At 38.3% G+C, this 24,606-nt stretch overlaps 2 protein-coding genes across 5 annotated transcripts; one reads left to right on the top strand and one right to left on the bottom strand.

Moving 5' to 3' along the window:
- The first annotated feature begins 839 nt into the window (after window positions 1-839).
- Window positions 840-5,619, top strand: LOC131301115 (uncharacterized). 2 transcript variants are annotated; one of them, XM_058327269.1, is made up of 3 exons: window positions 840-1,235; window positions 3,864-4,434; window positions 5,119-5,619. In XM_058327269.1, exons 1-2 carry the CDS (start codon window positions 864-866, stop codon window positions 4,392-4,394), a joined length of 903 nt encoding a protein of 300 aa, XP_058183252.1. In that variant the 5' UTR covers window positions 840-863; the 3' UTR covers window positions 4,395-4,434; window positions 5,119-5,619. The 2 variants fall into 2 exon arrangements, with proteins under 2 accessions (XP_058183252.1, XP_058183251.1); XM_058327268.1 differs by lacking the exon at window positions 5,119-5,619 and having other exon boundaries at window positions 3,864-4,688.
- A 505-nt stretch (window positions 5,620-6,124) lies between these two features.
- Window positions 6,125-22,828, bottom strand: LOC131301114 (ammonium transporter 1 member 2-like). 3 transcript variants are annotated; one of them, XM_058327264.1, is made up of 4 exons: window positions 22,340-22,828; window positions 20,785-21,538; window positions 20,234-20,618; window positions 6,125-6,309 (listed from the first exon to the last, which is right to left on the bottom strand). In XM_058327264.1, the coding sequence occupies exons 1-3, from the start codon at window positions 22,773-22,775 to the stop codon at window positions 20,267-20,269; spliced, it is 1,542 nt and encodes a 513-aa protein (XP_058183247.1). In that variant the 5' UTR covers window positions 22,776-22,828; the 3' UTR covers window positions 6,125-6,309; window positions 20,234-20,266. The 3 variants fall into 3 exon arrangements, with proteins under 3 accessions (XP_058183247.1, XP_058183250.1, XP_058183249.1); XM_058327267.1 differs by having other exon boundaries at window positions 20,238-20,618; XM_058327266.1 differs by lacking the exon at window positions 6,125-6,309 and having other exon boundaries at window positions 19,675-20,618.
- Window positions 22,829-24,606: the final 1,778 nt, after the last annotated feature.

The raw sequence follows: 24,606 nt of genomic DNA, 5'->3' as shown, positions 1-24,606 counted from the left end.
TGCTTTTTTTAAAATAAAGAAATAGTATTTTTAATGGGATAGTTTTAATACAGAGAGCCTGTTGCAAAATACATTTTAAAAGTGAGTAGCTAAAATAATAAATAAGTAACTTTTTGCTCTTTAATTTGGTCTAAAATTTAAAAATACTAGTGCGGATGCTCTAACACCTTGTTAATTCCCCACTAAATATAAAATATTGAAAGAAAAAAAAACAAAGCCTATAAGTTGTCGTTCTGCTTTCTTTTTAAACCTTCTTTTTCAAAAAAAATATAATTTCAAGATCAAATATAATGAAAATAAAAACAATTTTTTAATTTTTTTTACCGTTTAAAAGATCTCAATGAAATCTATCAAATAAAATCCATATTGATAGAAAAATTATTTACGTAAACAGATAATTTTTGACTTTGCAATTACTTTCTTTTTCAAACGGAGCTTAAGAATCCCCACCTCGGGATACGAAGGCCTCGGTCCCTAACACACATGTCAAAATAATTGCACTGCTCAGGGGCTAGGAGTATGTAGTGGAGCCCGCACTATAGGAGTTGCAGCGTGACATTCGAGCCGTCTGTTCGGCATACATTAGGTTCATTCTTGTAAACTTATAAGTGTGAAATTTATTTTAGTATTTTTTACTTTGTAGCTTTTAATTTAGTTTTTCGTCTTAATTTTTGGATTAATCGTTCATCTCGATGAGACAAATTGAAAATGCATAAAAATATGGATCGATAATGAAAATTTTCAAATAAAACGACACTTTAGACAAATAAAACAACTGTTTATCTAAAATGTTGTCCTACGTGATTTTTTTTTTATTATCGGTCCATATTTATTACCTTTTCAAATCGTATTGTTGAGACAAAATGGGGACTGCTCGGCTGCTTCAGTTCCCTCCCTCATCCACTGCGCCATCGCCGCCGCCACTTTTACTTCCAAACCGTCGCAACACTCTCCTTCCTGGCGGCACTTGGTGTCCTTCCACCGGCCACGGCGGCCGCAGTGGTAGGCCCGACTGGGTCTCCAACGCCGAGAAAACTCACCGAGCCGAGCGATTTAGGTTCAATTACGAAGACGATGTAGGCCGCGAAAACGACGTCGGAGGTGGGTTTGGTTTTCGAGAAGGTGCGAAGAAGAGGGTCTGGTGGTCCGATGAGGATATGGACGACGACGACGACGATGATAAAGGAGGGTTTGGGGGTTTGGAAGAGGCCTTGGACACGTCCTGGATTCTTAAGGTACAAACCGAAGAAGCCTATCGTTATTTTGAAATTTTAAATTTTGCTCAAGCTGTGGTTCTTTTTTTTTTTACTCAATGAAAGTCAGCATTTTTAGTTGTAGTTAGTGAGATTTGAACATTAGAAATGCACGGTAGTATATGGTGCCGACAATTTCACTTCCTGCTCTAGCTGGGTTGAGTTGGTTAATTAGGAAATGCTGGAAAACGAAATTTATAGGCAATTCTTTTGTGTTTATACTTTTAGGATGGTCTGGGTTGTATCTATTTTCACAAATACCTCGACGATTCCCAGCTGTTCATATATAGAGTCGCGTATGTGTATCTGGAGTTCGTGCATATATAGAGTCGCGTATGTGTATCTGGAGTTCGTGCGTAGAATGAGCTTATGCTTGAACCTCAAGAAAGAAAGGTTCATGAACAACGATTTGATTTCCCATTAAAGTCTGTATTGAATCCACTACAAACTAATGGATCTAAAGAAACAGTGTGTCCTTCTGCTAGAAAAGTAAAATGGGCTGGAATGCTTGTATGACTATGGCCTCAGGAAGTTATGCAAGTGCATTTTGTTTCGTCGAATAGTGCAAATTCCTTCTTCTTGTCCTTCGGTTGTGCCCACTGCCCATCTTAATTGATAGGGATTTGTTTCCTTATGTTGTGTTTGAAGAGACCCGTACATTAGTTCAAATGGGATAAACGAAACATTTGCTAGCACGGTACTATTAGAAGTTGGAGATATCACTGACGCGAGGATAAGGGTTCAATTTCGAGATTTGGAGAAAACTGCTGGCTTTCATTTTACAGGTGCTGGTGAATCAATAGGGACAATTCAGGTCAAGTTTAATGTGCAAACATTGGCCACATTTTTTTGTGGTGGTAAATTGAATTTATACAAATAAAAAACATACTGCTACCATCAGTTCAGGGAATCCCCTGGCAACGATAAACAGAAAAAAAAAACCCAATACACCACAGCAAAACAGCTAGCTATGCAAAAGATCACTACTCTATTGAGTCTAACATGTAGTATTCCTAAGCTATCTTTTAGAGATATTCCAAGAGTTACTAGCCCAAGCTTGCTTGTTTGGCTTCAACTTTGTTCCCCGTACTCGCTTTATCTTTAATATCCTTTGATCCTTTCCAATAGATGCAAACACTGGATAAGGATCTATTGCTTTCCTGTTGAAACCATCTGGCCCGGCGCTGTCTCCCCTGATAGAAAACATGGCATTCTTTAGTCTCAATAGCAGACACAGGTTGAATAAGTCCAGTTCCCAGCTCAGCAGACACCTTCCTCTTTATCACCTCTCTCAGAAAAAAGCTTTAGTTTTCATTGATCAAAATTGTAGCCAAGTAGGTCTTCATAGAACTTCACAAACCTTTTTAACTTCTTTAGGGTCTTCAATCCTACTTCCTTGAGTATCACAAGTAGAAAGGATCTTATTCCTCTTTCTATCAGAAGGCACTTTTCTATGTTTTAACCCCTAGGCTGTACAATCTAACCCCGGATTTCTGCTTTTGGAAAGACTCTTCTGCAATAGTTAACCTTCTGTATTCATAGAGTAGCCTCCTTCTCAAGGTTTCAAACGTTCTCATCTGCAAGGCATTTGATGCTGCAATATTCATATTAGATTTTCCTTGGCTTCAAGAGTCCTGTTATATTTCTGTAACAGCTCTTATTCATGTCCCTCAAAAGACTTTCAAGTTCATCATGGTTATTACTAGTCTTTCCATAGGATGTCCCAACTGTATTGCCTCCAAGACTCATTTAACAGAGACCTGAATGACTTATGATCCATCCAGAAATTTAAAAACTTAGCAATAGGTTTAATCCTTGTTTTTTTTGGATCGACAGGTTTTATCCTTGTTGAATGGGGTAATAGTCAGAGTTAGAGGACAATGATCAGAAATACTACAAACAAAACCTCAGATTCTGTGAAAGTATCTTAGCCAACAATAATTCAACGTTGCTCCGTCAATTCTACTCTTCTTGACCCCACTTTTGCTAGACCAAGAAAACCAGAAGCCCTTAGCATTAAAATCATCTATTCTTAGCACATCTAAACTGTTAATGAACTCAGTTGCAGCGTTGATATCAAAGTTTTTAACATCACTCCGTTCAGTTGTACTCACCAACACTCCTAGCCGTAGCCTTCAGCTCGTACCGCAAGATGCATATTTCGTGGGGAAGGTTAAACTATATAGCATACTGCATAGTCACATGAAAATGCTTCATAGAATTAGCAATGGGCCACTTTGCATGTGATCTGTCGTAAACTAGGACAGTCTAGGTGAAGTTAAATCATTCACACTAGTCATATTTAATTCGCAAAGCAATGGATGTTAATTCACTCACATGTTCATAATTATCTGGTACAAGGTCAATTAATGAACTTCAAGTTTGAAGTCATAAAGACTTCGGTGGAAAGATTATTGCAATTTGTGTAATTCTGTGGCGTATATGAACTGAAAGTTCCTGATTTCCTGTTCATTTCCTGTTTGAAAAGTTTTGGGACGATGTTTTGAAAGTGTGTTTTAAGCGGTTTTACAACTTTTATTAAATGATTTCTCGATGATTAATATGTGGAGCCTGTGTAATTCTTGACACGACTCTGATGTGTCAGTGCAGATTTTGAATGCCTTAGGTTGGATGCTTCCGGCCATTGGCATATCAATGCTACTGGGCACAGGACCAAACCCTTTCTTGATGGCATTAGTGCTTCCCTTAGCTCAGTCAGCTGTTTCCTTTGCAATAGATACTTTCTGGGGGAAGCCAAGTAGAAGCACTAAGCCAAAGGGCAGGACGAAGAAGAAACCCTTTTCTAGAGCTGCAAGTAGTATGAGAACGAGTGAGGACAGAGATGACTTTGAGTCTGGCAATGTAAGGGAGAGTTACCAGTCATGGACTGCAGCAAATGATATTTCTACTAAACAAACCAGCGACAAGAGGGCTTCTAGCTTTGGGGGATGGGACGAGCTAGACAAAAGCGTGGGATCTTATAAAGTCCCCAAAAGAGCTCCAACTCAAAGGGAAAACGAGCCACAGCAACAGAAGAGAGGTAAACTAAGCAGGAGAGTAAAAAATAGAGAGACACCATTGCTTCTAAGACTCTTGATTTCTGTTTTCCCGTTCCTGGGATCATGGACCAAGTTGTTGTGAATCTGTGATAACAACCTGTACATTCTTGCTGGACTTGGAGGTGATAAATTTTCTTTTGCTCAGCAGTAGCAGCATAAACATAACTGTTGTTATACTTGGTTGAAGTCGAAATTAGTGAGCTGTTTTGCAGCGGAAGCATAGGACATAGGCTTGAGATGATTATTTAAGTCTACAGTCTTTACTTTATTGAGGGAAGGCTTGAAATTGAATTCAGGGTTTTACAGATTGTCTCGATTGCGCTTTTGCAGAAGTTACAATTAAGTCTTGAAATTGAATTCAGGGTTTTACAGATTGTCTCGATTGCGCTTTTGCAGAAGTTACAATTTAGTCGTAGTATAAATGGAAAGACATTCGTATTGAACAAATGCATCGCAATACCTCCAGCTTTCAGGGTTAAAAAAGAAGCAAAATAGTGAAGTAAGTTTGTGTTTTCGTCCCATATTTCCATCAATATTTGCTATATAGCCTAGTTCTTTCAGCATGTATGGTGGATTTGGCCGTTATACCCATATTCTTTCTAGGTTTGATCAGAAAGTCTATGCACACAACTTCGGTCGCAATTGTGTCGGGAACCGTTTGATGTATGTGTCGGACCCTTGTGCATCGAACAATCCTGGACACAGTTGTATCCGGAGTTGTGTTTTAAAGTTGTGTGTGCAGTATTGCTCGAAAATAGCTAGTCTCTCCCATCAAAATTATCCTATTATCTTCCACCATTTTCCAGTGGTATGAAATCTACAAAGAGGACAACATCTGCGAATAGTTGACAATGAAAGTGCCGGATACAGAAGCAGCCAAAAAAAAAAAAAAACATGCACAGATGTTGTGTTCCACAGGTTGCAGCCGGGATGGTGAGGGCAATGAAGCATAAGTTTGAGGCTAGTCTGAATTCACGACAAGCTGGAAGCATAAATTTGAGGCTAGTGTGAGTTTTTGATAAGCTGGGGCAGGGCTGTGGTTGGCTTTTTCTGTATTTTCATATGGTTCATATTGCACAGCAGTGTGGGGTGGCCTTGAATTTTTAATAGCCACATTCTCATGAATTGTTCTTATTTTTATGAAACAAAATTTATTTCAGTGTATGGTGGGAGACAAAATATTCAGAAGGATATTTACCCACTTTTTATGCCAAATTTTGCCAAATTTTTTCCTCTGTTTCGTATGCGTATAAAACATGCCAGAATGTGAGTATTTGTATGGTAAAATTCTGAAACATTAGTGCTAATTTGGCATGCTAATTCTTGGAGAAATCCAGAATATGTTATGCAGGACTCAGTGGTGGAGATTTGCTGCTGTGGCACGACACCGGCACAAGAGTGAGATTTTTCTATTGCAACTTTTTTGTGCTCAATAATTTGCCTTATACTAAACCACAGTATTTTTAGAATTAGTCTCGATGAAGCCCTGCGCATCATTCCTCTGTACCGATTTTCTATGCACCTCTATTCCTATTTGTTACTAACCATTATATCACATGACAGTTTTCAAACGGAAATGATACTCTCACAACCGTTTCTGTGGAAATGATACTCCCACAGAAATTTCAAGACACGATCTAACGGCTCAACACACTTGGTTATACGAGAACAGGGGAAAATCGGTACAGAAGAACTGGTGGGCTGGCAATGCCTTGGAGCTCTTGGATAAATTTCCGCCTCAATCAGGCCCCCAAAATGCATCACAAATTTTTTCAACTGGCCAAAAAAAAAAAACCAACGAAGTCTGTCTAAGAAGCACCTCACACTCACACACATATTTATGCCATTTTTGTTAGAACCAACATAGGCATACGTGTACAATAAAATACTCCGTAAGTGTCTGGAACAACTTGCGCGGCTGGTTCTAGATTTTTGTGTTTATTCTTGCCTATATAAACATCAAATTTAGTACTATCATTATTCTAATTACAGGTGGGCTGTTACCAAAATTCTTGTTTTCTTTCCAATCGATGGAGAATCGACGGGAAATCGTATCGTAAGCTTGCTGGAATGTGGGTGTGAAAAGTGGAATTTGGTTCCTTGCCGTATTTCGGAACTTCTTTGGAAATAAACAATGAAGTGGATGAAGTATGAAAGAAGATTAACAAAATGGACTTTATTAACCCTCAAAGTAGAAGAACAATCAATCAAGATGATTGAGTGAACAATTACAAGTTAATTCTACTCCTAGAAAAGAAAAGATAAAGGCTTGATTGGCGTTGTTTGTGTGTCTGTAAATCGTCTTGCACTTTGATTATAAATAGAGATCCCTTCACTTTTGAATTCAAATCTTCCCTCCGAAGTAGCAGTTGGAACTCCTTCAAATTCTGGCGAAGTAACTTCTTCAACTGCCGATCATGCCCACGTCTGGAAAACTGTTTCGTTAATTGTAGTTAATATCCTCTTTAATCGTGGAATCATGGGACTTAATTCCCTTTGACATCTGTCACCTGATCGACGGACCAAAGGACCATAAAAATACGCCACGTGTTGGCAAATCGACGGACAAGACTTTTCATAGTTTCATCATCGATTCAATTTCATCCTAACTAATTAAGGTGAGTCTACTCTATTCTTTTATTTGCCCATATTTACCCTTGCCACGTGTCGCCCGATCAACGGGTAAAAGGAAATCTCAGTTGTGGTACAAACAATGCCCACCTTATTTATTTGAGTTAAAATCATTAAACTCGAATAAATAAGTCCTTCACCTTTTTTAAAAGGCGTGATCAATACATGGGGTTCTTCCAATGTATATATACTATTTTGTTTATAAAAATTAGGGCACCGTTACAAACAATCAACTCCGGAATCGATGGCGCCCAAGAAAGCTCTACTAAGCAAAGCAATGGCCTCAAAGGCTTCTTCCAAGTCATTGACTCTTCAGTCAAGCAAGAAGAAATAATCGAGTTCTCAAGAAACTAAGACCCCAACAGAGTCATATTTTCCAAGGTACCCTCAATGTCTAAGGGAGACACCTTAGTTAACTCTCTATTTCATTCCTGTAGTTAATTATCCCTCCAAATTCATATTGGGTCCTATTTACTCTCCAAGTTCCCCTGAAGCACTACCGACTTACTATCCGGTGAATTTTAACGAGTTTTTGCTCTTTTCGCTCCCAGGTCTCCATCGCACTGATTGGAATACCAAAGGAACAATTCGATCATGGCCCACCGTGTTCCCATCTTGGGCAAAGTGGGTTGATCGTATGAAGAGATATTTACATCTCTCATGGCATGCAATGGGTATTTATGAAGCTATAGACCTATCTGCACAGGCCTTCGAATTTAACCCTAATTTGATTGCTGTTGCCGCTTGTTTTTGGTCTGTTTCATCCAACGCTTTTGTTTTTCCGTATGGCCCCATGAGTCTCATTGTTTTGGACGTTATTCATCTGACTGGCCTATCGAGTACGGGCGCAGAAGTTAATGCTGCCCTGGATCATCACCCTTGTGATCCACCGTTTGAGGATTCTGATAACTCATGGAGTTATGCAAATTTTATATCCATTTTTAGTACTTCTAATCTCAGAGAGCCATCATTTACTGAAAAAGAAGCATTTTACTTGTATTAGCTCAACAAATACATACTATGTGTGTCTGGTTTGAAGATTACCAAAGAATATTTTCGCTTAGCCATTTGCTTGGCTCAAGATGCGAAGCTTGCATTAGCTCCCTTCGTGCAAGGGACATTATATAAAGGATTGTGGACATTCACACAGAATAAAATCACTAGCAATTGTGGTGGTCCCTTCTGGATCCTCCAAGCATGGCTGTACACCTACTTTCCATATCTTAAGCCCATGAGTTTTTATCCGAAGAGGAAAGATGGGGGCGAATGCTTGAGCTATGCGGAACACTTACTAGCTCATGAACCCAAACATGAAGATTCATCTTTCAAGAGGTATTTCAAGGCTTTTTATAGCCCTGTTTTTGAAGAACTACCTAATTGGCTTCCTTTTAAGGACTGTCATTACTCAGCATCAAAAAGGATAGAACCCATCCTTAAATATTTAGTTCCAGCCCAAACGGTCAATGAATTTTGGGCTAGTATCTTGATCTCGAGGTTCCTATTGATAGGATTCTCTCCATCAACTACGCGTTTCTCAAACTGCAGTTTTGAAGTTTATATGTCAAATCAATGTGCTAGACAATTTGGCTTGGTGTAGGGGATCCCTGTCCCTCATACTCATCCAAGGATTAAGGATTTGGCTAAGACAAGGCCAAATGTAACTCAAACTTCTCTGATCAAGGAATTGATTGGTCAGTTTCAAGGTATCAAGGCCAATTTCCAGCTTGTGAGTTTTATGGCCGATCCTTCTTTCACTTCAGAATTCAAGTTGTTTTGGGATTGTGTCAAACCTACCATATTCAACAAAGAGTTGAGTAACTGTCTTTTGAGGCTTGACCCTGAAGATTCCTTGCCAGGTATCCTCCATTATGTTTATGAAATCATCCTTTACTTAATGGTTATAAAGGTTATATTCTTACTATTGATTTTTCATAATTTCAGTTCCTAAGAAGGTTCCTGTTTCTAAACCAAGAGGTCAAGATAAAGGAAAGAAACCTGAGATTTTACCTCCAACAAAGAAAAGAACCAGGAGTTCTCAAGTCCAAGATACATTGCGAGATTCCCCACTTATGGCAGATGCAATGAAGGGACTTAACTTCCCCGATCTACAGACAAGTCTAACAGAGATAGCTGAGGACTCAGAGATATTGGTAACATTTCAAAGGGTAATTTCATTTTCTCTGCTAATTTATTGGACTTAGATATCATATTTTAGTCCTTTATTGATTCATTTCATTTCTTTTATGTTAGAAAACAAGGAGAAAACTCCAACTGGCACCTCAATCAGATGATGAAGGTGATAAAGACAAAAGTTCGATTACAAACCTGTTAACTCCTGTCAGTCCCTCTTCTGTCAATAAACCTGATCTTTCATCTAATGCCCCTTCACCTTGGAAACGTCCAGCACCAATTTTGGATGAAGGTGACAATATTTCTGACATGGGAAACATTTCAACTTCCCCAGGGGTTTTACCATTCGATCCTATTACTGACCTCATTTTGAGTTCAGTTCCTAATTTTCCTACGATTCTTGAAGTTGAACCTCCTGTAGAAAATGAGACTTTTAATGTTGAACAGCCAGAGATTCATTCTCTTACTCAAGGAGAAATAGTGCCAGAGCCTTTTCTTTCAATGGAACCGTCGATTGAGGCTACTGAGGTCCTAGAGCAGCCACAGACTGAAGTGGGAATCGACACCCCAGATTTGACCATTAAATCCACAACTCCAATGGCCTCTCCTCCATCTGTTAATAAGGCTGATGCTAATTTGACAACCAATTCACCAACCTCTGACTTGGACCTCATGCTGACTAAAGCCAAGAAATATTCTGAATTCTACTCAAGGTCCATTTCTGAATTTTCTGAATCTTTGACTCCTCCAAATTCCTTTGAATTTAGTGAACAAACCAAAGATGAAATGAAAACCTTATTTGAGTTGCTTGAGCTTCCTTTATCGGAAATTGCTACTAATCACACTACAGCTTTTACTAGCTGTGTGAATTATTTGATATCCAAGAAGGTTTTTCCATTATCTGAGCAAATCAAACTTGAGGAGTTTGGCTCAATTATAAACGAAAGTCTGACAATAGCAGCCTATTGCCAGAAAGAAATGAAGAACAAGCAAGATACTCTCAGTCAGTTTGCAGCTATTTCAACAAAATTGGACACAATGGGGAGCGACATTCATCAGCTGAAGGATGAATTGCAACAAATTGAGAATGAAAAGGCTGAACTCCTTGCACGCTTAAGTCAACTCGATGAGCAACAGAAAATTTTATTAGCACGGAAAGAGTTGATCAATCATGAATTGTCCAAGATATTCTGTGATGAGCAAGGGACTAAAGCCATCATAACAATGGCCAACACTGACTTTCTGAAATATCAAGAGAAATACAATGCTACAAATAGCAAGTGGAGCCACTTCTCCAAGTTGTTCTTGGAAGTTAAGTCCAAGAATCATTAGCTAGTCTGTATAGTACAACTGTAAATTTGGCCTATATGTTTCAGGCTTCTTTAGTTGTATCTTTTATTCTATTGTAATGTTTAGCCTACTTTTCAGACTTTTATGGCTTTTGTCTTCTATGATAAGAACATTTATATTAATTTTGAGTATGTTTATCCCATTCCTGCATTTCTCAAAACTCTAAGGATCTCTAGTCAATTCCCGTTCGAAATCCATAGGGAAATACCAAACCTCACCGGTTTACCTCTTTACACTTGAAGCAACAAATTATGACTATTCGTCAATCCTTATTGATAGGGTCACTTCATAGGAAATCATAAAACCATTAACCGACTATTCCGTTTCTTGATAGTGGATATAAACCGTGGCTAAATATTAACTCTTCATCGATGGGATAAACTAATGACATCCCATGGGAAACACCAACCGTCTCCTCCACTTCCTGATAGTGGAGATGATCATGCGTAATAACTACTTGATCAACTGCTTAGAAAACTGAACTGTTATTGATCTTTTCTTTTATACATTAAACCTTTATGGAATGGTTTCACATCGACTCTTTTTTATTCTAACTTGGCTTCTCATTTTTCTGCTCATAGTCAAATTGAAGCCATGGAAATTGATCTAACCACCCCTTCGTCTTCTTTTGATGCCGTCGATCAACCACTCTCTCCCGTTACGGCCATTTCTGGCTGGGATGACCCTTTGCCATCCAATCCTCCAGCCAATTGGAGCGTCAAACCACCCATTGAAAGGGTGGTCGTAAGAATGGAGGATCCTCCTCTGTATCCCAACTCAAGTATTCGACGCTTACATGTCAAAGTCAGGTATCAATTCCCCTGGGTCAGAGAGGAACCAATGGCAATGCTATTGGATTCACTACTTTCCATGCAATATAGGCCAATGCCATTTCAACTGGCAGAGGTAGGCGGCAAGTCAAGCTTGGAAAATCACGAATCCCTTTTCGAGAGGACAAAAAATCAACAAGCTTATTGGAAAAAAGTGGTGAGAAAGCCATGTTTTCCTGATGGCTTTTCTGATGATCAGCCAGACATCTCTCCTCTCCCTGAGAACCCTGATTGGTTCCAAGAATTGGAGAAATTAAGGTACAACCCTCCACTGTCTCATGCCCATGCAGGGTATTCGATTCATGGAGGCTTTGATGAAAATACAGCAAAAGAACTACTGGCTACTTTTGCCTTTCTGGATATCCACATTCTGGAAGAACATGTCCCATATTTGAACTTCTTGTGGGTATGTGAAACCCTCCAATTTTATGAGAGCAGTCTCATTACTACCCACCTTCATGGCTTTAAATCTGCACTGCTTCTTATGAGGCTCTGGATGAAGACCAGCACTGCTGCTCACTATGATCCCTTTTGGGTTGATTATGAAGTTCACCATGAAAAAGTGGTTAAACTTCATAACAAAGTATTGGACCTAGATCATTCCAACTGGGAGCTACCACCGAACCCCTCAAAAACTCTGCTCAAGAAATATCAGAACTGGCTCCGAAAGAAAAATCACAAGAGAGCCAATCTCTTGGCTAAAGTTGAGAAGAGTGTAATGGCCATGAGGCCATTAGTAGATAAAAAGATAAAGATGGATGCAAAGGAAATGGCTAGGGACAAAGAGCATGAATTCCTAACCTATGCTTGGAAAAAATTTCATGTTTTTGTCACTTAGAGTTTCCCACATTATTTTGAAATCATTCGAATTGATGCTGATGGTAACCCTATTGCGCTTGTCAATGCCTAAATTTATAGGCATTATTTAAATTCTATTTTTTTATATTCTGTTTCCTTTTTAAGTAGGAAATATTATGTTTTATTTCCTTTTTGTAAGTAGGAAATGTAACTTGTTTTATGTTGAATGAGAAGTAAGCCTTAGTTTGTAAGTTTTTGCAAATGATCTGTTTATGTATGAATTACCTTTAACTCTTTTATCCATCGATTAACTCCCAAGGAGATAGAAAATATGCCTTTAAATACTTTCCATTGATTGTTCTTTCATGTACAGTTCCAAGATTGGATTCTAACTGATAAGCTCCACCTCTCAGTACTTTTAATACACGAAATGGTCCCTTCCAATTTGGAGACCATTTACCAAAATAGATTTTCTTTTTCTTATCTAAAGGCAAAATTGCCTTCCAAACCAAATCACCTTCTGCAAATGATTTCTCATGAACTCTTTTATTATAAACTCTCTCTAGATTTTTCTTTTGTGCTTATATATTATTTAAAGCATCTATTCTGGACTCTTCTAGTCCATCTAACTCTTTATACATTGCTTCTTCGAAATCAACATTATTTGGATCATAATGCTTAGCAACTCTATGAGATTTAATATTAATTTCAACGGGTAATACTGCAGCTTGGCCATATATTAAATCATATGGTGTAGCTCTCGTGCTTTCCCTTTTTGAAGTCCTGTAAGCCCATAGCACTTTTGGCAATAAATCATGCCATTCTCTGAGATTATCAGTTATTATTTTAGATAGAGTATTCTTAATAATTTTATTAGTAGATTCCACTTGCCCATTTGCTTGGGCATAATAAAGAGAAGAATTCAAGATTTTTACTCCATATGAATTAACATAAGTCATTATTTCGTGACCATTGAACACAGATGCTTGGTCTAGCGTAATTGTTTCAGGAATACCAAATCGACAGAAAATATACTCCTCAATGAAATCAATTACCTGTTTTTGTGCTACACTCTTCAATGGGATAGCTTCTGTCCATTTCGTAAAATAATCAATAGCTACCATTACATACTCATGTTGTTGAGAAGAATGAGGAATTATTTCTCCAATCATATCAATTGCCCAGCCTCTGAAAGGCCATGGTTTAACAATTGATTGTAAAGGAAAAGCTGGAACCCTTTGAATGGGTCCATATTGTTGACATTTTTGACATCCCTTAGCATAAGAGATGCAATCTTTCCTTATTGTTGGCCAATAATAGCCATATTTTTTAAGTAATCATTTCATTTTCTCTCCAGATTGATGAGAACCACAAGTTCCTTCATGAACTTCTCCCATAACTATCATTGTTTGGGGTTTAGCAATACAAAGCAATAATACTTCATCTGAAGATTTTCTAAACAAATCATTGCCTATTATAACATAGTTAATGGCCATTTGCTTTATATTTCTATTTGTTTTTTCACTCGGATTCTCTAGGAATTTCTTTATTGGAACTCTTCAATCATCAACCAAATTTAGTTCCATTATATCAAAATCATTCCTATCTCTTTCGATAGAGAAAGGCAAGAATCTCTTTTGAACTCTTATTAATTTTTCATTTTGTCCTTCTGGAATCCTAATTCCAGAAGCAATTTGTGCCATTTGATTAGCATCACCATTTTCTAATCTATAAACATGTTGTAACCGTACTTCATCAAAATATGATACAAGAATTTTAACTTTCTGTAGTTGTAATGCTAGCAAAGGATGATTGCACTTATATTCACCTGTTATTTGTCGAATCACCAATTGTAAATCCCCCGTAACATTTAAATACCTAATATTCAATTCTTTTGCAATCTCTAAACTGATAATCAAAGCTTCATACTCAGCTTGATTATTGGTTAAAATCCTACTTTCATATCACTGAAAAGAAAACTGTAAAAGTTCCCCTTTCGGAGATGTAAAAACTATGCCTGCTCCAACCCCTCTGTCAGTTTTAGAACCATCGAATGATAATTTCCATGGTTTTATTTCAATCATATGTATCTCAAATTCATCCTTTTCCATTAACATGTTAGGATGATTAGCTACAAAATCAGCTAAAGCTTGCCATTTTACTGTCTTTTGAGGCACGTACTATAAATCATATTCTATTAGAGATAACAACCATTTTTCTTGTTTGCCTCTTAATATGGGCCTTGTTAAGATATATTTAATGATATCTATCTGTGCAATTACATGCACCGTTGACGGTAACATGTAATTTCTTAACTTGATTGCAGAAAAATATAATGTTAAGCATAACTTCTCAATAGGCTTATATTTTATCTCACATTCATTTAATCTCCTACTAAGATAATAAATGGTTTGTTCATAACCATTTTCATTATCTTGAGCCAAAAGACAACCAATTGATTGGTGTCCTACTGAAATATACAATTTTAAAGGTTTTCCAATTATTGGTGGCATCAGAACAGGAGGCCTTACCAATGATTGTTTTAAAAACTCAAAAGCTTTCTGATGTTCTTTTTCCCATTTAAAATCTTCCGAGACTTTAATTTCAAAAGTGGGGAAAAAGCAAGAGTTTTTCCAGATAAATTGGAGATAAATCTCCTGAGAAAATTTACCTGTCCCAAAAACTGTTGAAGTTCTTGTTTATTTGTTGGAGGTTGTGCTTCTATTATAGCTTTAGCCTTATCTTTATCAACCTCAATCCCTTTCTTATGAACCAGAAATCCCAAAAAATTTCCAGCAGTAACTCCAAAAGCGCATTTCATTGCATTCATTTTCAACTTGTATTGTCTCATCCTCATCAAGACTTGCCTTAAGTAGTCTATATGCTCATCAAATGTATGTGATTTTACTACTATATCATCAATGTAAACTTCCATAAACCTTCCAATTAGGTCATGAAAAATTACATTCATTGTTCTCTGATAAGTCGCCCCTGCATTTTTTAATCCAAATGCCATAACAATCCATTCAAACAGTCCAATATACCCTGGACATCTCAATGCAGTTTTGTGTGTATCTTCTTCAGCAATAAATATCTTGTTATACCCAGAATAACTATCCATGAAAGAAAGAAATCGATGACCTGCAGTTGCATCCACTAAATGGTCTACAGCAGGCATATGATACTCATCTTTTGGTGATGCTATATTTAAATTTCTAAAATCGATGCATATTCTTACCTTACCATTTTTCTTAATTACAGGAACAATATTTGAAATCCATTCAACATATTTAACATGCCTAATAAATTTGGCCTTAAATAATCGTTCCATTTCTTTCTTTACTTCTCTTTGAACTTCAGGTGTCATCTGTCTTGGAATTTGTTGATATGGAACAAAGTCCTCTTTAATAGGAAAAGCAGCACATACATGAAGAATTCTAGGGTTTTCCTCTGTTCCTACATTAAAATCCTCTAAAGGATCTTTTACTTCTGCTTTATAATCATCAAGTTTAGCAGGAGCAGCTTTAAGATCTTCCATAATCAATTCCTTAATAGTCAAAAGACTATCATCCACTACACAGTCTGCCTAATTACAAGAAATAGGCTCATCAACCTCTAATTTCCTAGATACAATAAAAGAAAATAATCTCTTAAAAGTAGCTAACTCTTCATTTACATGGCTCAGATTGTCACTAGTCATAAGAAATCTTTGATTTAGAATCACTAGACCTTAGTATCATGTTAGGTCTAACAAAATCTCTACTTATTTCCTTAAAACCATCTGTAATGTATTTAAGAAATTGGCTTTCAGTAAGGCTTACCCCTACTGACTTCACTTTTGAACCTTTAAACTTGATCGGCCATAAGTCTTCATCATATAGACCCACCTCCACATTGTTGGTATCTGCTTTGAATGGATGTTTGTCTGCCCAGAAAATTTCCATTCCACCAACATCTTTATCCTCTCCTTGTTTCAAAAATATTAATGCCTGATGTAAAGAAGAGGGAACACAACCGTTTATGTGAATCCAATCTCTGCCTAACAAGACATTATAATTGGAAGAAGAATCGATAACAAAGAAAGTAGTGTTCATTTTTCTGTTTCCAATTTGTAATTGCAAAGAAATCACACTTTTAGCAGGTGAACATCCTCCTGCAAAGTTTCCAACTGTCACTTCTATTGGGATCAAGTCTGACTCATTTTTGTTCAAGATCTTCATCATTTTTGAGGGCAAGATGTTTACTATAGCTCCATTATCAATCAAAACTTTATTAATAGGTTGTCCATTAATATGAATCATAATATATAATGGCTTTAAATGCCTGACCAAGGCATTTTCAGGAGTCCTCAAGACAACCACATCTTTTCCTTTTGTGTCTTTCTCAATTTGAATAGACTTCTGTTTTGAGTCTTCCTCTTGCTCATTTATTTTTACTATAACATCTGTTTGGTCTTCAACATCCCCTTCTAAACTTGTGGGTTGATTAGGTTTTTCCTGAAAAGTTTTTGGCAAAACTAAAATCATGTTGCAATGGATTCTAGTAGGGAAAACTGACCCGAATTGGATTGTATCCAGTGCTTGGCCAAAAGTGGTAGACTTTTGAGAGTTTACTTCATTCTTATCATCTTTGAAATCTTCTTTCATCATATCTGAACTGTTAACTGACATTAGATCATCATCTTCATCATCTTCTAACAACACTTGTTGGAATTCTTCCATCTTCTTCTTCAAGCTCTTCTTGAATTCCGCCTTTTGCTCCTTAATCGATAGAGCAGGGAACGAACTTGAGCTTTGCCCCCCAAGCCTTTGAGTAATGGTTGGTTTGATTGTTTGCCCCCCCAGGTTTTTCTACCTCCTTCGCTTTTTGTTTAGGCACTGTTGAAACTAGTACAGTTGACTCTCTAGTCCAAATCATAGGGGCTGCCTGATTTGGAATTGTTCTGGCCTTTATTTCTGGCCACTATGTTGAATCCATCATTATCTGTTGGTCTCTCCTTTCTCTTTCTGAAATCTTCCTTTGTAACCTTCTTTTCTGAGTGTTGGTAATAGGAACAAATTAGGAACAAATTCCCTAACATTTGGGAACTTGGGATGTCTCACTGTATCCCACCCGTGATGCTTGATATTTGGTGGAATTATCATCCTTTCTTGATCCTCTAACAAAAGGCATTCTTCCCCTTGATCTTGCACCCTTTGGGTAAAAACCTCTTCCCCTTTCATTCATAAATGAAGGATGATAAATTAGACTTGTATCTGGTTTCCCTGATAGTGTTGGAATCACAGGATACCCTTTAAATAGGAATGGTCCATCATCTTCTCCATACCATTTGAGTGATTCAGAAGGTAAAAAAATCCCAAGGTCTTCATCTTCAAAAATCAACTTTGGTTCTACATAAATCTGCAGATCATTACTTCCCATAGTATTAAATCTAATGGAACCTTTAGCATAGGTACCATTATACTCTTTTTCTGCAATAATCTCTTCCCCTGACTTGATCTCCTCATCACATCTCAAATAGAAATAATTCTCAAATTTCTGCCTCACTTGTACCTCCTCTTCTCTTTCCATAATTTCTTCTTCTTCTTGAATCCTTCTTTCAATTTGAGATGTCATTTTTCCTTTCTTCAATCTGGCAGTCACCATGTTGACTTCCACCAAAGGAAAAGGATCAATATCAATACCCATCACTTTCTTATTTTCCTTAGCATATTGTAACAGCCCTTTCTGGATTAGGTCCTGCACACAATTTCGAAATGTAACACAATTATTAGTATTGTGTCTAAAAGAATTATGCCACATACAGTAATCTTTTCCTTTTCTGTCCTTTTCAGGAGGAATCATATGCCCTGGTAATAAAGTTAAGAACTTTTGATTAATTAGTTCATCAAATAGTTGATCAGCTTTGGATAAATCAAATGAGTATTGTCTAAAATTTGCTTGATTTCTCCTATTTGGATGAGATGAAGGCATATTCACAGGCTTCTCAGCCTTTGTTAAAGTGTCACATACAATTGGTACTTTTCCAATCACTTGGGCAATATCAATCTCTACGTCACCCTCTATATCTTGGTAATATGTACCAAGTGATTTACTTTTTCTGTACTCTCCTTCCATAAGAATAGCCTCATATCCTATGGCTTTGGAAGTAACATCAAATAAATCTCTGAATTCAGTTCCAGTAAAGTGTTTCTTAAAATCATAATCAAGCCCTTCCTGAGCGATCTTAACTATTTCAGACTCGGGGATGTAAAAATGACACTGATTCCTGATCTTTTTGAACCTATTCATATATTGTTCAACAGACTCTGAAGGCTTTTGTTTGATTTTAGCCAAGTCTGCTACTGAAATTTCTGGTGCATGCCTAAAGAATTGAGTATGAAATTGTTCTTCCATTTCTCTCCAAGAATGAACAAAATTCGGAGGCAAACTAATAAACCAAGAAAAAGCAGTTATAGTAAAAGAATGAGGAAACAACTTTAATTTTAGAGCCTCATCCAAATCTGCTTCACCTATTTGCAGGCAAAATCTTCCAACATGCTCTATAGTTGATTGATTTTCTTCTTCATTGAAAAGGACTAAGTCTGAAATTCTATAATGCCTAGAAAAAGGCACATTATCAACCCAATTTGGATACGGTTTCCTAAACATAGGTTTTTCAATTCTTCGTAATCCAGGACCATACATGTCTTGCATAATATTCGTAAGTTAAGCCCTTAGATAGGGCTCCTGAATCCTTCTAGTTTGATTAGGAGGAAAAGGGATTTCAGGTCTAATATCATACCCATATGGATAATCTTGTCTTCTTATGTTTGATGGATCGTATCCATAAAGATTTGGATCACCATTAGCCATATTTGAAATGTTTCTGTTATCATTCCTAAAAATATTTGCATAAATATTTTGCCCTCCATGGGCATTATTTCCATTATTTCCAATCTCTGTTCCCATAGGGACAGTAGTTGGTATACTTTGATAAAAGCTCTGATTTTGACCATTGCTAACATTATTTGGAACTCTATTCATTCCAGTAAAAACAGTTTCAAAAGTTAGATTATCAAATACCTGTGCAGAAGGTACTTCAGTACTACGGTTAACATATCCACTGGTCTGTCCAGGGTTAACGTTTACGTTAACTGGGACTTCTACCGTTGGTTGATTTCGTGCCATTGCTGCCTTAGACATAGCCATCAAAGTTTTGGCTATTTCACTTTCTGGATCATTTAAGACTCTTGCAAATTGTTGAACCAAATCAAATGACTCGATCTTTGGACCATTTGGTTGGCCACTTTCTGGACTCCTCTGGTCTGGATTCACAGTAATGATTCCATTTGCATCACTTCCACCATTAGTATTGGCAGAATTGTTGTCATTGTTGCCATCTGTTGGCAATTGATTCCTAGTCTTTGGTGTCATTGCTTACTCCCAAATTAGTAAAGTGCCATCCTTCTAACGCCAAAATTGTTACCAAAATTCTTGTTTTCTTTCCAATCGATGGAGAATCGACGGAAAATCGTATCGTAAGCTTGCTGGAATGTGGGTGTGAAAAGTGGAATTTGGTTCCTTGCCGTATTTCAGGACTTCTTTGGAAACAAACAATGAAGTGGATGAAGTATGAAAGAAGATTAACAAAATGGACTTTATTAACCCTCAAAGTAGAAGAACAATCAATCAAGATGATTGAGTGAACAATTACAAGTTAACTCTACTCCTAGAAAAGAAAAGATAAAGGCCTGATTGGCGTTGTTTGTGTGTTTGTAAATCGTCTTGCACTTTGATTATAAATAGAGATCCCTTCACTTTTGAATTCAAATCTTCCCTCCAAAGTAGCTGTTGGAATTCCTTCAAATTCTGGCGAAGTAACTTCTTCAACTGCCGATCATGCCCACGTCTGGAAAATTATTTCGTTAATCGTGGTTAACATCCTCTTTAATCGTGGAATCATGGGACTTAATTCCCTTTGACATCTGTCACCTGATCGACGGACCAAAGGACCATAAAAATACACCACGTGTTGGCCAATCGACGGACAAGACTTTTTATGGTTTCATCATCGATTCAATTCCATCCTAACTAATTAAGGTGAGTTCATTCTATTCTTTTATTTGCCCATATTTACCCTTGCCACGTGTCGCTCGATCGACGGGTAAAAGGAAATCTCAGTTATGGTACAAACAATGACCCACCGAAAAACCCTAGCATGGGCTTGAGTTTTTCAGACCTCATTTGGTGGTGGTGGTGGTGGTGGGCTACGATCATGTGTGGAATTCGAGTTCATGGGCTCGGTCCTGTTCATAGTAAAACCGGGTATGGTTGATTGATCGTCTTCGTCGTGGTACACATACGCGAACCCTCCGTGCCTCGTCTGATCTATTCCCGCCATCTCATCCTTGCTCGAGATCCGCAACAGCTTCAATTTGTGTAGACTGTAGAAAAGTGGGCCCATGGTAACCGTGACCCACCCAAAGATCGCCAAGATCTGTATGATTTGCGCCGCTAGCAACCTCCCTCCGCCGCCCATGAATAGCCCATACGGCCGGCCCGGTGAATACACCTCGCTCACATACCTGTTTGGGAAATAGTAATTTCAAAATCAACTTTGTGGAAAAAAATTTATACTCCATCTTGTTTTTCATATTTTACACAAGTAACTAAAAAAATACCTTTCTCTCGCAAATAATTCAGTGAAGAATAGATTAGATTTAATGAATGAAAAAAACAACTAAACAATACCCTTCTCTCGCAAACAACCCAGTGAAGAGTATACCCCACGCGCCGCACCCACCGTGGAGCTGCGCCGCCTCTAACGGGTCATCGTACTTGAACTTCTCCGCGAGCTTGTTACACCCAATCAAAACCCAAGCCGCCACGAACCCGCAAACAATAGCCGACCACGGTTCCACCACGGAACACCCAGAGGTAATCGCAGCAAAACCCCCCAGCAAACCGTTGCACACGTCCGTAACGTTCCAATGCCCAGCCAATAACCTCTTGCTAAATAAGGTTGTAAGCGCCGCGGTGCACCCGGCCAATGTCGTCGTGACAGCTGTCCTCCCGACCCCACTCCACTGCCCGTAAAAAGGCCTGTCGGTCCCATACGTTTTCGCAATGGTTAGAAACGAGCCGGGGTTGAACCCATACCACCCAAACCAGAGGAGGAACGAACCGAGGACGACCAGCGAGGCGCTGTGGCCTCGTAAAACTACGGATCGGCCGGTTCCATCGAACCGGCCAATTCTTGGGCCTTCAATTAAGGCACCCCATAGACCCGCGATGCCCCCGACCATGTGGACCACGCCCGAACCGGCGAAGTCGATGACTCCGGATTTGAAAAGGCGGTGGCCGTCGGTTCGATACGCGCTGGCCCACCCGTCCTTGGACCAGAACCAGTGGGAGACCACCGGGTAGACGAACCCGGTTAAGAAGGTAGAGTAGATGAGGTAGGCTACGAATTGCGTCCGTTCCGCGATTGAACCACTGGTGATGCCTATTGGGGATTTAGAAGACTAAAATCAGTACTGTATGAACACAAGAAAATTTCAAATAGAAGTGGGCATAGAAGTAGGATGCTGCCGAGCGGCTAATACGGTCGTTCATCTCAGCACGGACAATTCAAATTAAATCTGAACACATATAAATCGCATACAAATTTGAACCGTCCATTACTCGGTTAACATTCAAGCCATCGATTGCTGCTCTGCACCGCTTTGCAGCATCCCCATTTACCTCTTTTGGTAAATATTTTGTTGGTCAACTGTGAACTACCATGATAAATATATATTTTTATAATCCGTTCAAGATCTATCGAACATTAATTCATCTTACTTATTCGGGAAAAAATAAATAGTTAGAGGGTGACCATTTATTTTTCTTTTGAAAAATATGATTCGACTAAATGATGAGCGATGTTTGATCAATTAGATATCATTACATGAATAATTACACATTGGCGCCTCTAAAATATATGAACCGTGGGTTTCGATCGTGAAATGAGACATGATGAATTATGACATTTTCTAAAGTTTGAAAAAAACGAATTTCATGTATCATGAGAAATCAAACTGTATATTTTCACATCCAAAACGATGAGGGTGAATCGTGATCCTAATAAGATTCTAGAGTGCCTTTTCAAAAAACACCTCTTAATTTAAATCTCTTTAATATTCAAAAAAATAAATTAATTAAAACTCTTTAAATGAGAAAAGAGATGACCATTGACTAAAAACTATTTACATCTCTAAAACCACTTTCCACCAATACCGGAAAACTTAGATTCCAACAATATTACCGGCTGCGGCGATGGCAAAAGCCCATTGGTAGAGGAAGAAGCTGTAGTCGAAATCCGGCGAAGGGACGCCGGTGAGTCCGAACGAGTGGCGGCCGATGAAGCCGTTGGAGGACGTGCCGAAGGCGAAGGCGAAGCCGAAGAGGTAGTAGGAGAGGCCACCGGCCGCGGCGTCGAGGACGCTGGTGAGCATTATGTTCATGGTGTTCTTGGCCCTGACGGAGCCGGCGCAGAGCATGGCGAAGCCGAGCTGCATCGCGAACACGAGGTACGCGGAGAAGAGGAGGTAGGTGTTGTTGATGGCGTACGTGGTGTCGGAGAGGCTCGCGTTGACGGCGAAGAAGCCGCCGCAGATTGCGTTCGCGACCGCGGTGGCGTTGGCGACGGCGGGGCCGAGGTGGGGGATGAGGTCTGTGGCGGAGCAGGTGTATGAGGCCATTGTGGGAGAGAGTGTGTGTGAAATGTGACACAGAGAGAGAGAGAGAGATGGAAGGGAAGAGTCTCTGCTGGGTGTGGTTTTATAGGCTACAGTACTAGACAGATGGAGGGCTGAGAGCAAAACAAAATGAATCAATGGAAACTTAAGGAATTTTAAAATTATATTTAAGCTTAACTTATTTTAGATGAATCAATCTCAATGGAGCTTTAATCGAGCAGACACAAACCAATTTTGGTTACTTTGATTTCTTTCGTAGTACATCATAAGTCGAACGAATCAAGTGATAGTTCATTTATTTATTTATTTATTTTTTATCCGCTCGAGCTTTGTTCACTTATATATATAACAAATCGATCTTCAAGATCTCAAGCTTAAACTCAAGAAATTTGGTTCTTTGTCATCCCTACGTCCCGTATCTTTGTACAAATAATGTACTAGTATTATTCTTGTATTTGTATTATTACTATTTCATGTGGTGGTCAAAGAAACTCTCGTGAATCTGATTCGTTTCCATTGGAGGAAACAGCTTTCAGGGTCAAGATTCTTGTCATCCTCTGTCCTATTTTTTAAATACCAACATTAGTTTTTTCGTTTATCAAGATGATCCACTAAAATTTTAATAATTAGTGCTTAATTTTTTATTTTTTAATAACCAAATATCTCAGTCAACTTGACCATCAATGAAAGAAATGGCTTCTCTGCCGTCTAGATCTAGATTCGGAATGCAAACTGAGCAATCCGTGTAATCTCGATCATTGTGACAGTTTACTTTGGTTTTCGATTAATCTCAATAATTAATGCGTTTTGGGTCTTGACATTTGTTCCATCCACGGTGCCTCCATATTGCCAAAGCCAAGACAGAGATCCCCATCTTTTCAACCCATGCTAGCTATATCCTCTTTGAATACCATGCATGATTGCAGTGGCGGAGTCAGGTTTTAAAGTCGGAAGTGGCATTAATAAATATTAGTATCACTAATATTTAAAAATTGTACACATGTTTTGGATCCTAAAACTTTGATACACAAATCTTACAATATCTGCAGTTCAGATCAAAGGGATCCGGGCACACAATTATCTAATTTTTCTTCAAAGTTCATTCAGATTCAAGGATCCTAAAATCTTATTGAAAAATTGGATAAAGTACTTACGATTATTGAATCGGGCTAATTTTTTTTTTTTTTGAAAGCCACCCAATCAAGTATTTTAAAATAGTTGAATGGTTAGGATCATATAAAAGTAGAAAAAATAATTTTTTGGTTCCGAGCTGACCGAGTGATGGCACGTGCCACCCCGCCCCCCTTAACAACTCCGCCACCACGATTTTAATTCTTACGAATGAGTTTGTTCTTTTGTCCAAAACGTAAACACAAATTTATTGTCTAAAATGCCCATCTAATGCTCAGAACAGGGGAGCTATATATAACCCATATGTTGGTGGTTTTACTATTTAAACTTATAATTTATTAAACGAAAAGGTATGCCTAAATGCTACTACTAACATGCAAGCGGCGAACCATACATAAAGTTGGACGGCGCGCGTTCCTACAGTTTGCTACCCACGGTGACGGTAGGGACAAATATGGTAATTGGCTATTCAAGTTGACGTTCTTTCAAGTAAATTGCTACCCCCCCCCCCTGACACACCCCCCCCCCCCCCCCGGCCCCACCTCCCTTTCCCAGTTTACCCCCGCCCCCCCTCTCTCTCTCTCTCTCTCTCTCTCTCTCTCCCTTTTCTTTTTTTCCACTTTCTGCTTCTTTTCTTCTTTTTTTTTTTTCTTTTCCAGTTTTTTTTTTCATTTTATTTCATTTTCTTTCTTTCCGGTTTGAA

This window comes from Rhododendron vialii, chromosome 9a (genome assembly GCF_030253575.1).
Source record: "Rhododendron vialii isolate Sample 1 chromosome 9a, ASM3025357v1".
NCBI classification, from domain to species: Eukaryota; Viridiplantae; Streptophyta; class Magnoliopsida; order Ericales; family Ericaceae; genus Rhododendron; species Rhododendron vialii.
This window is presented reverse-complemented; position numbering and strand designations above follow the sequence as displayed.

Excerpts from the sequence above, each read along its gene's own strand:
- LOC131301114 (XM_058327264.1), bottom strand. The coding sequence starts at position 22,775 with ATGGCCTCATACACCTGCTCCGCCACAGACCTCATCCCCCACCTCGGC. Across the intron at positions 21,539-22,339 it reads TTTTGCCATCGCCGCAGCCG|GCATCACCAGTGGTTCAATC; the intron begins GTAATATTGTTG and ends AATCCCCAATAG. Across the intron at positions 20,619-20,784 it reads GGGTTGTTTGCGAGAGAAGG|GTATGTGAGCGAGGTGTATT; the intron begins GTATTGTTTAGT and ends TTTCCCAAACAG.
- LOC131301115 (XM_058327269.1), top strand. The coding sequence starts at position 864 with ATGGGGACTGCTCGGCTGCTTCAGTTCCCTCCCTCATCCACTGCGCCA. Across the intron at positions 1,236-3,863 it reads ACACGTCCTGGATTCTTAAG|ATTTTGAATGCCTTAGGTTG; the intron begins GTACAAACCGAA and ends GTGTCAGTGCAG.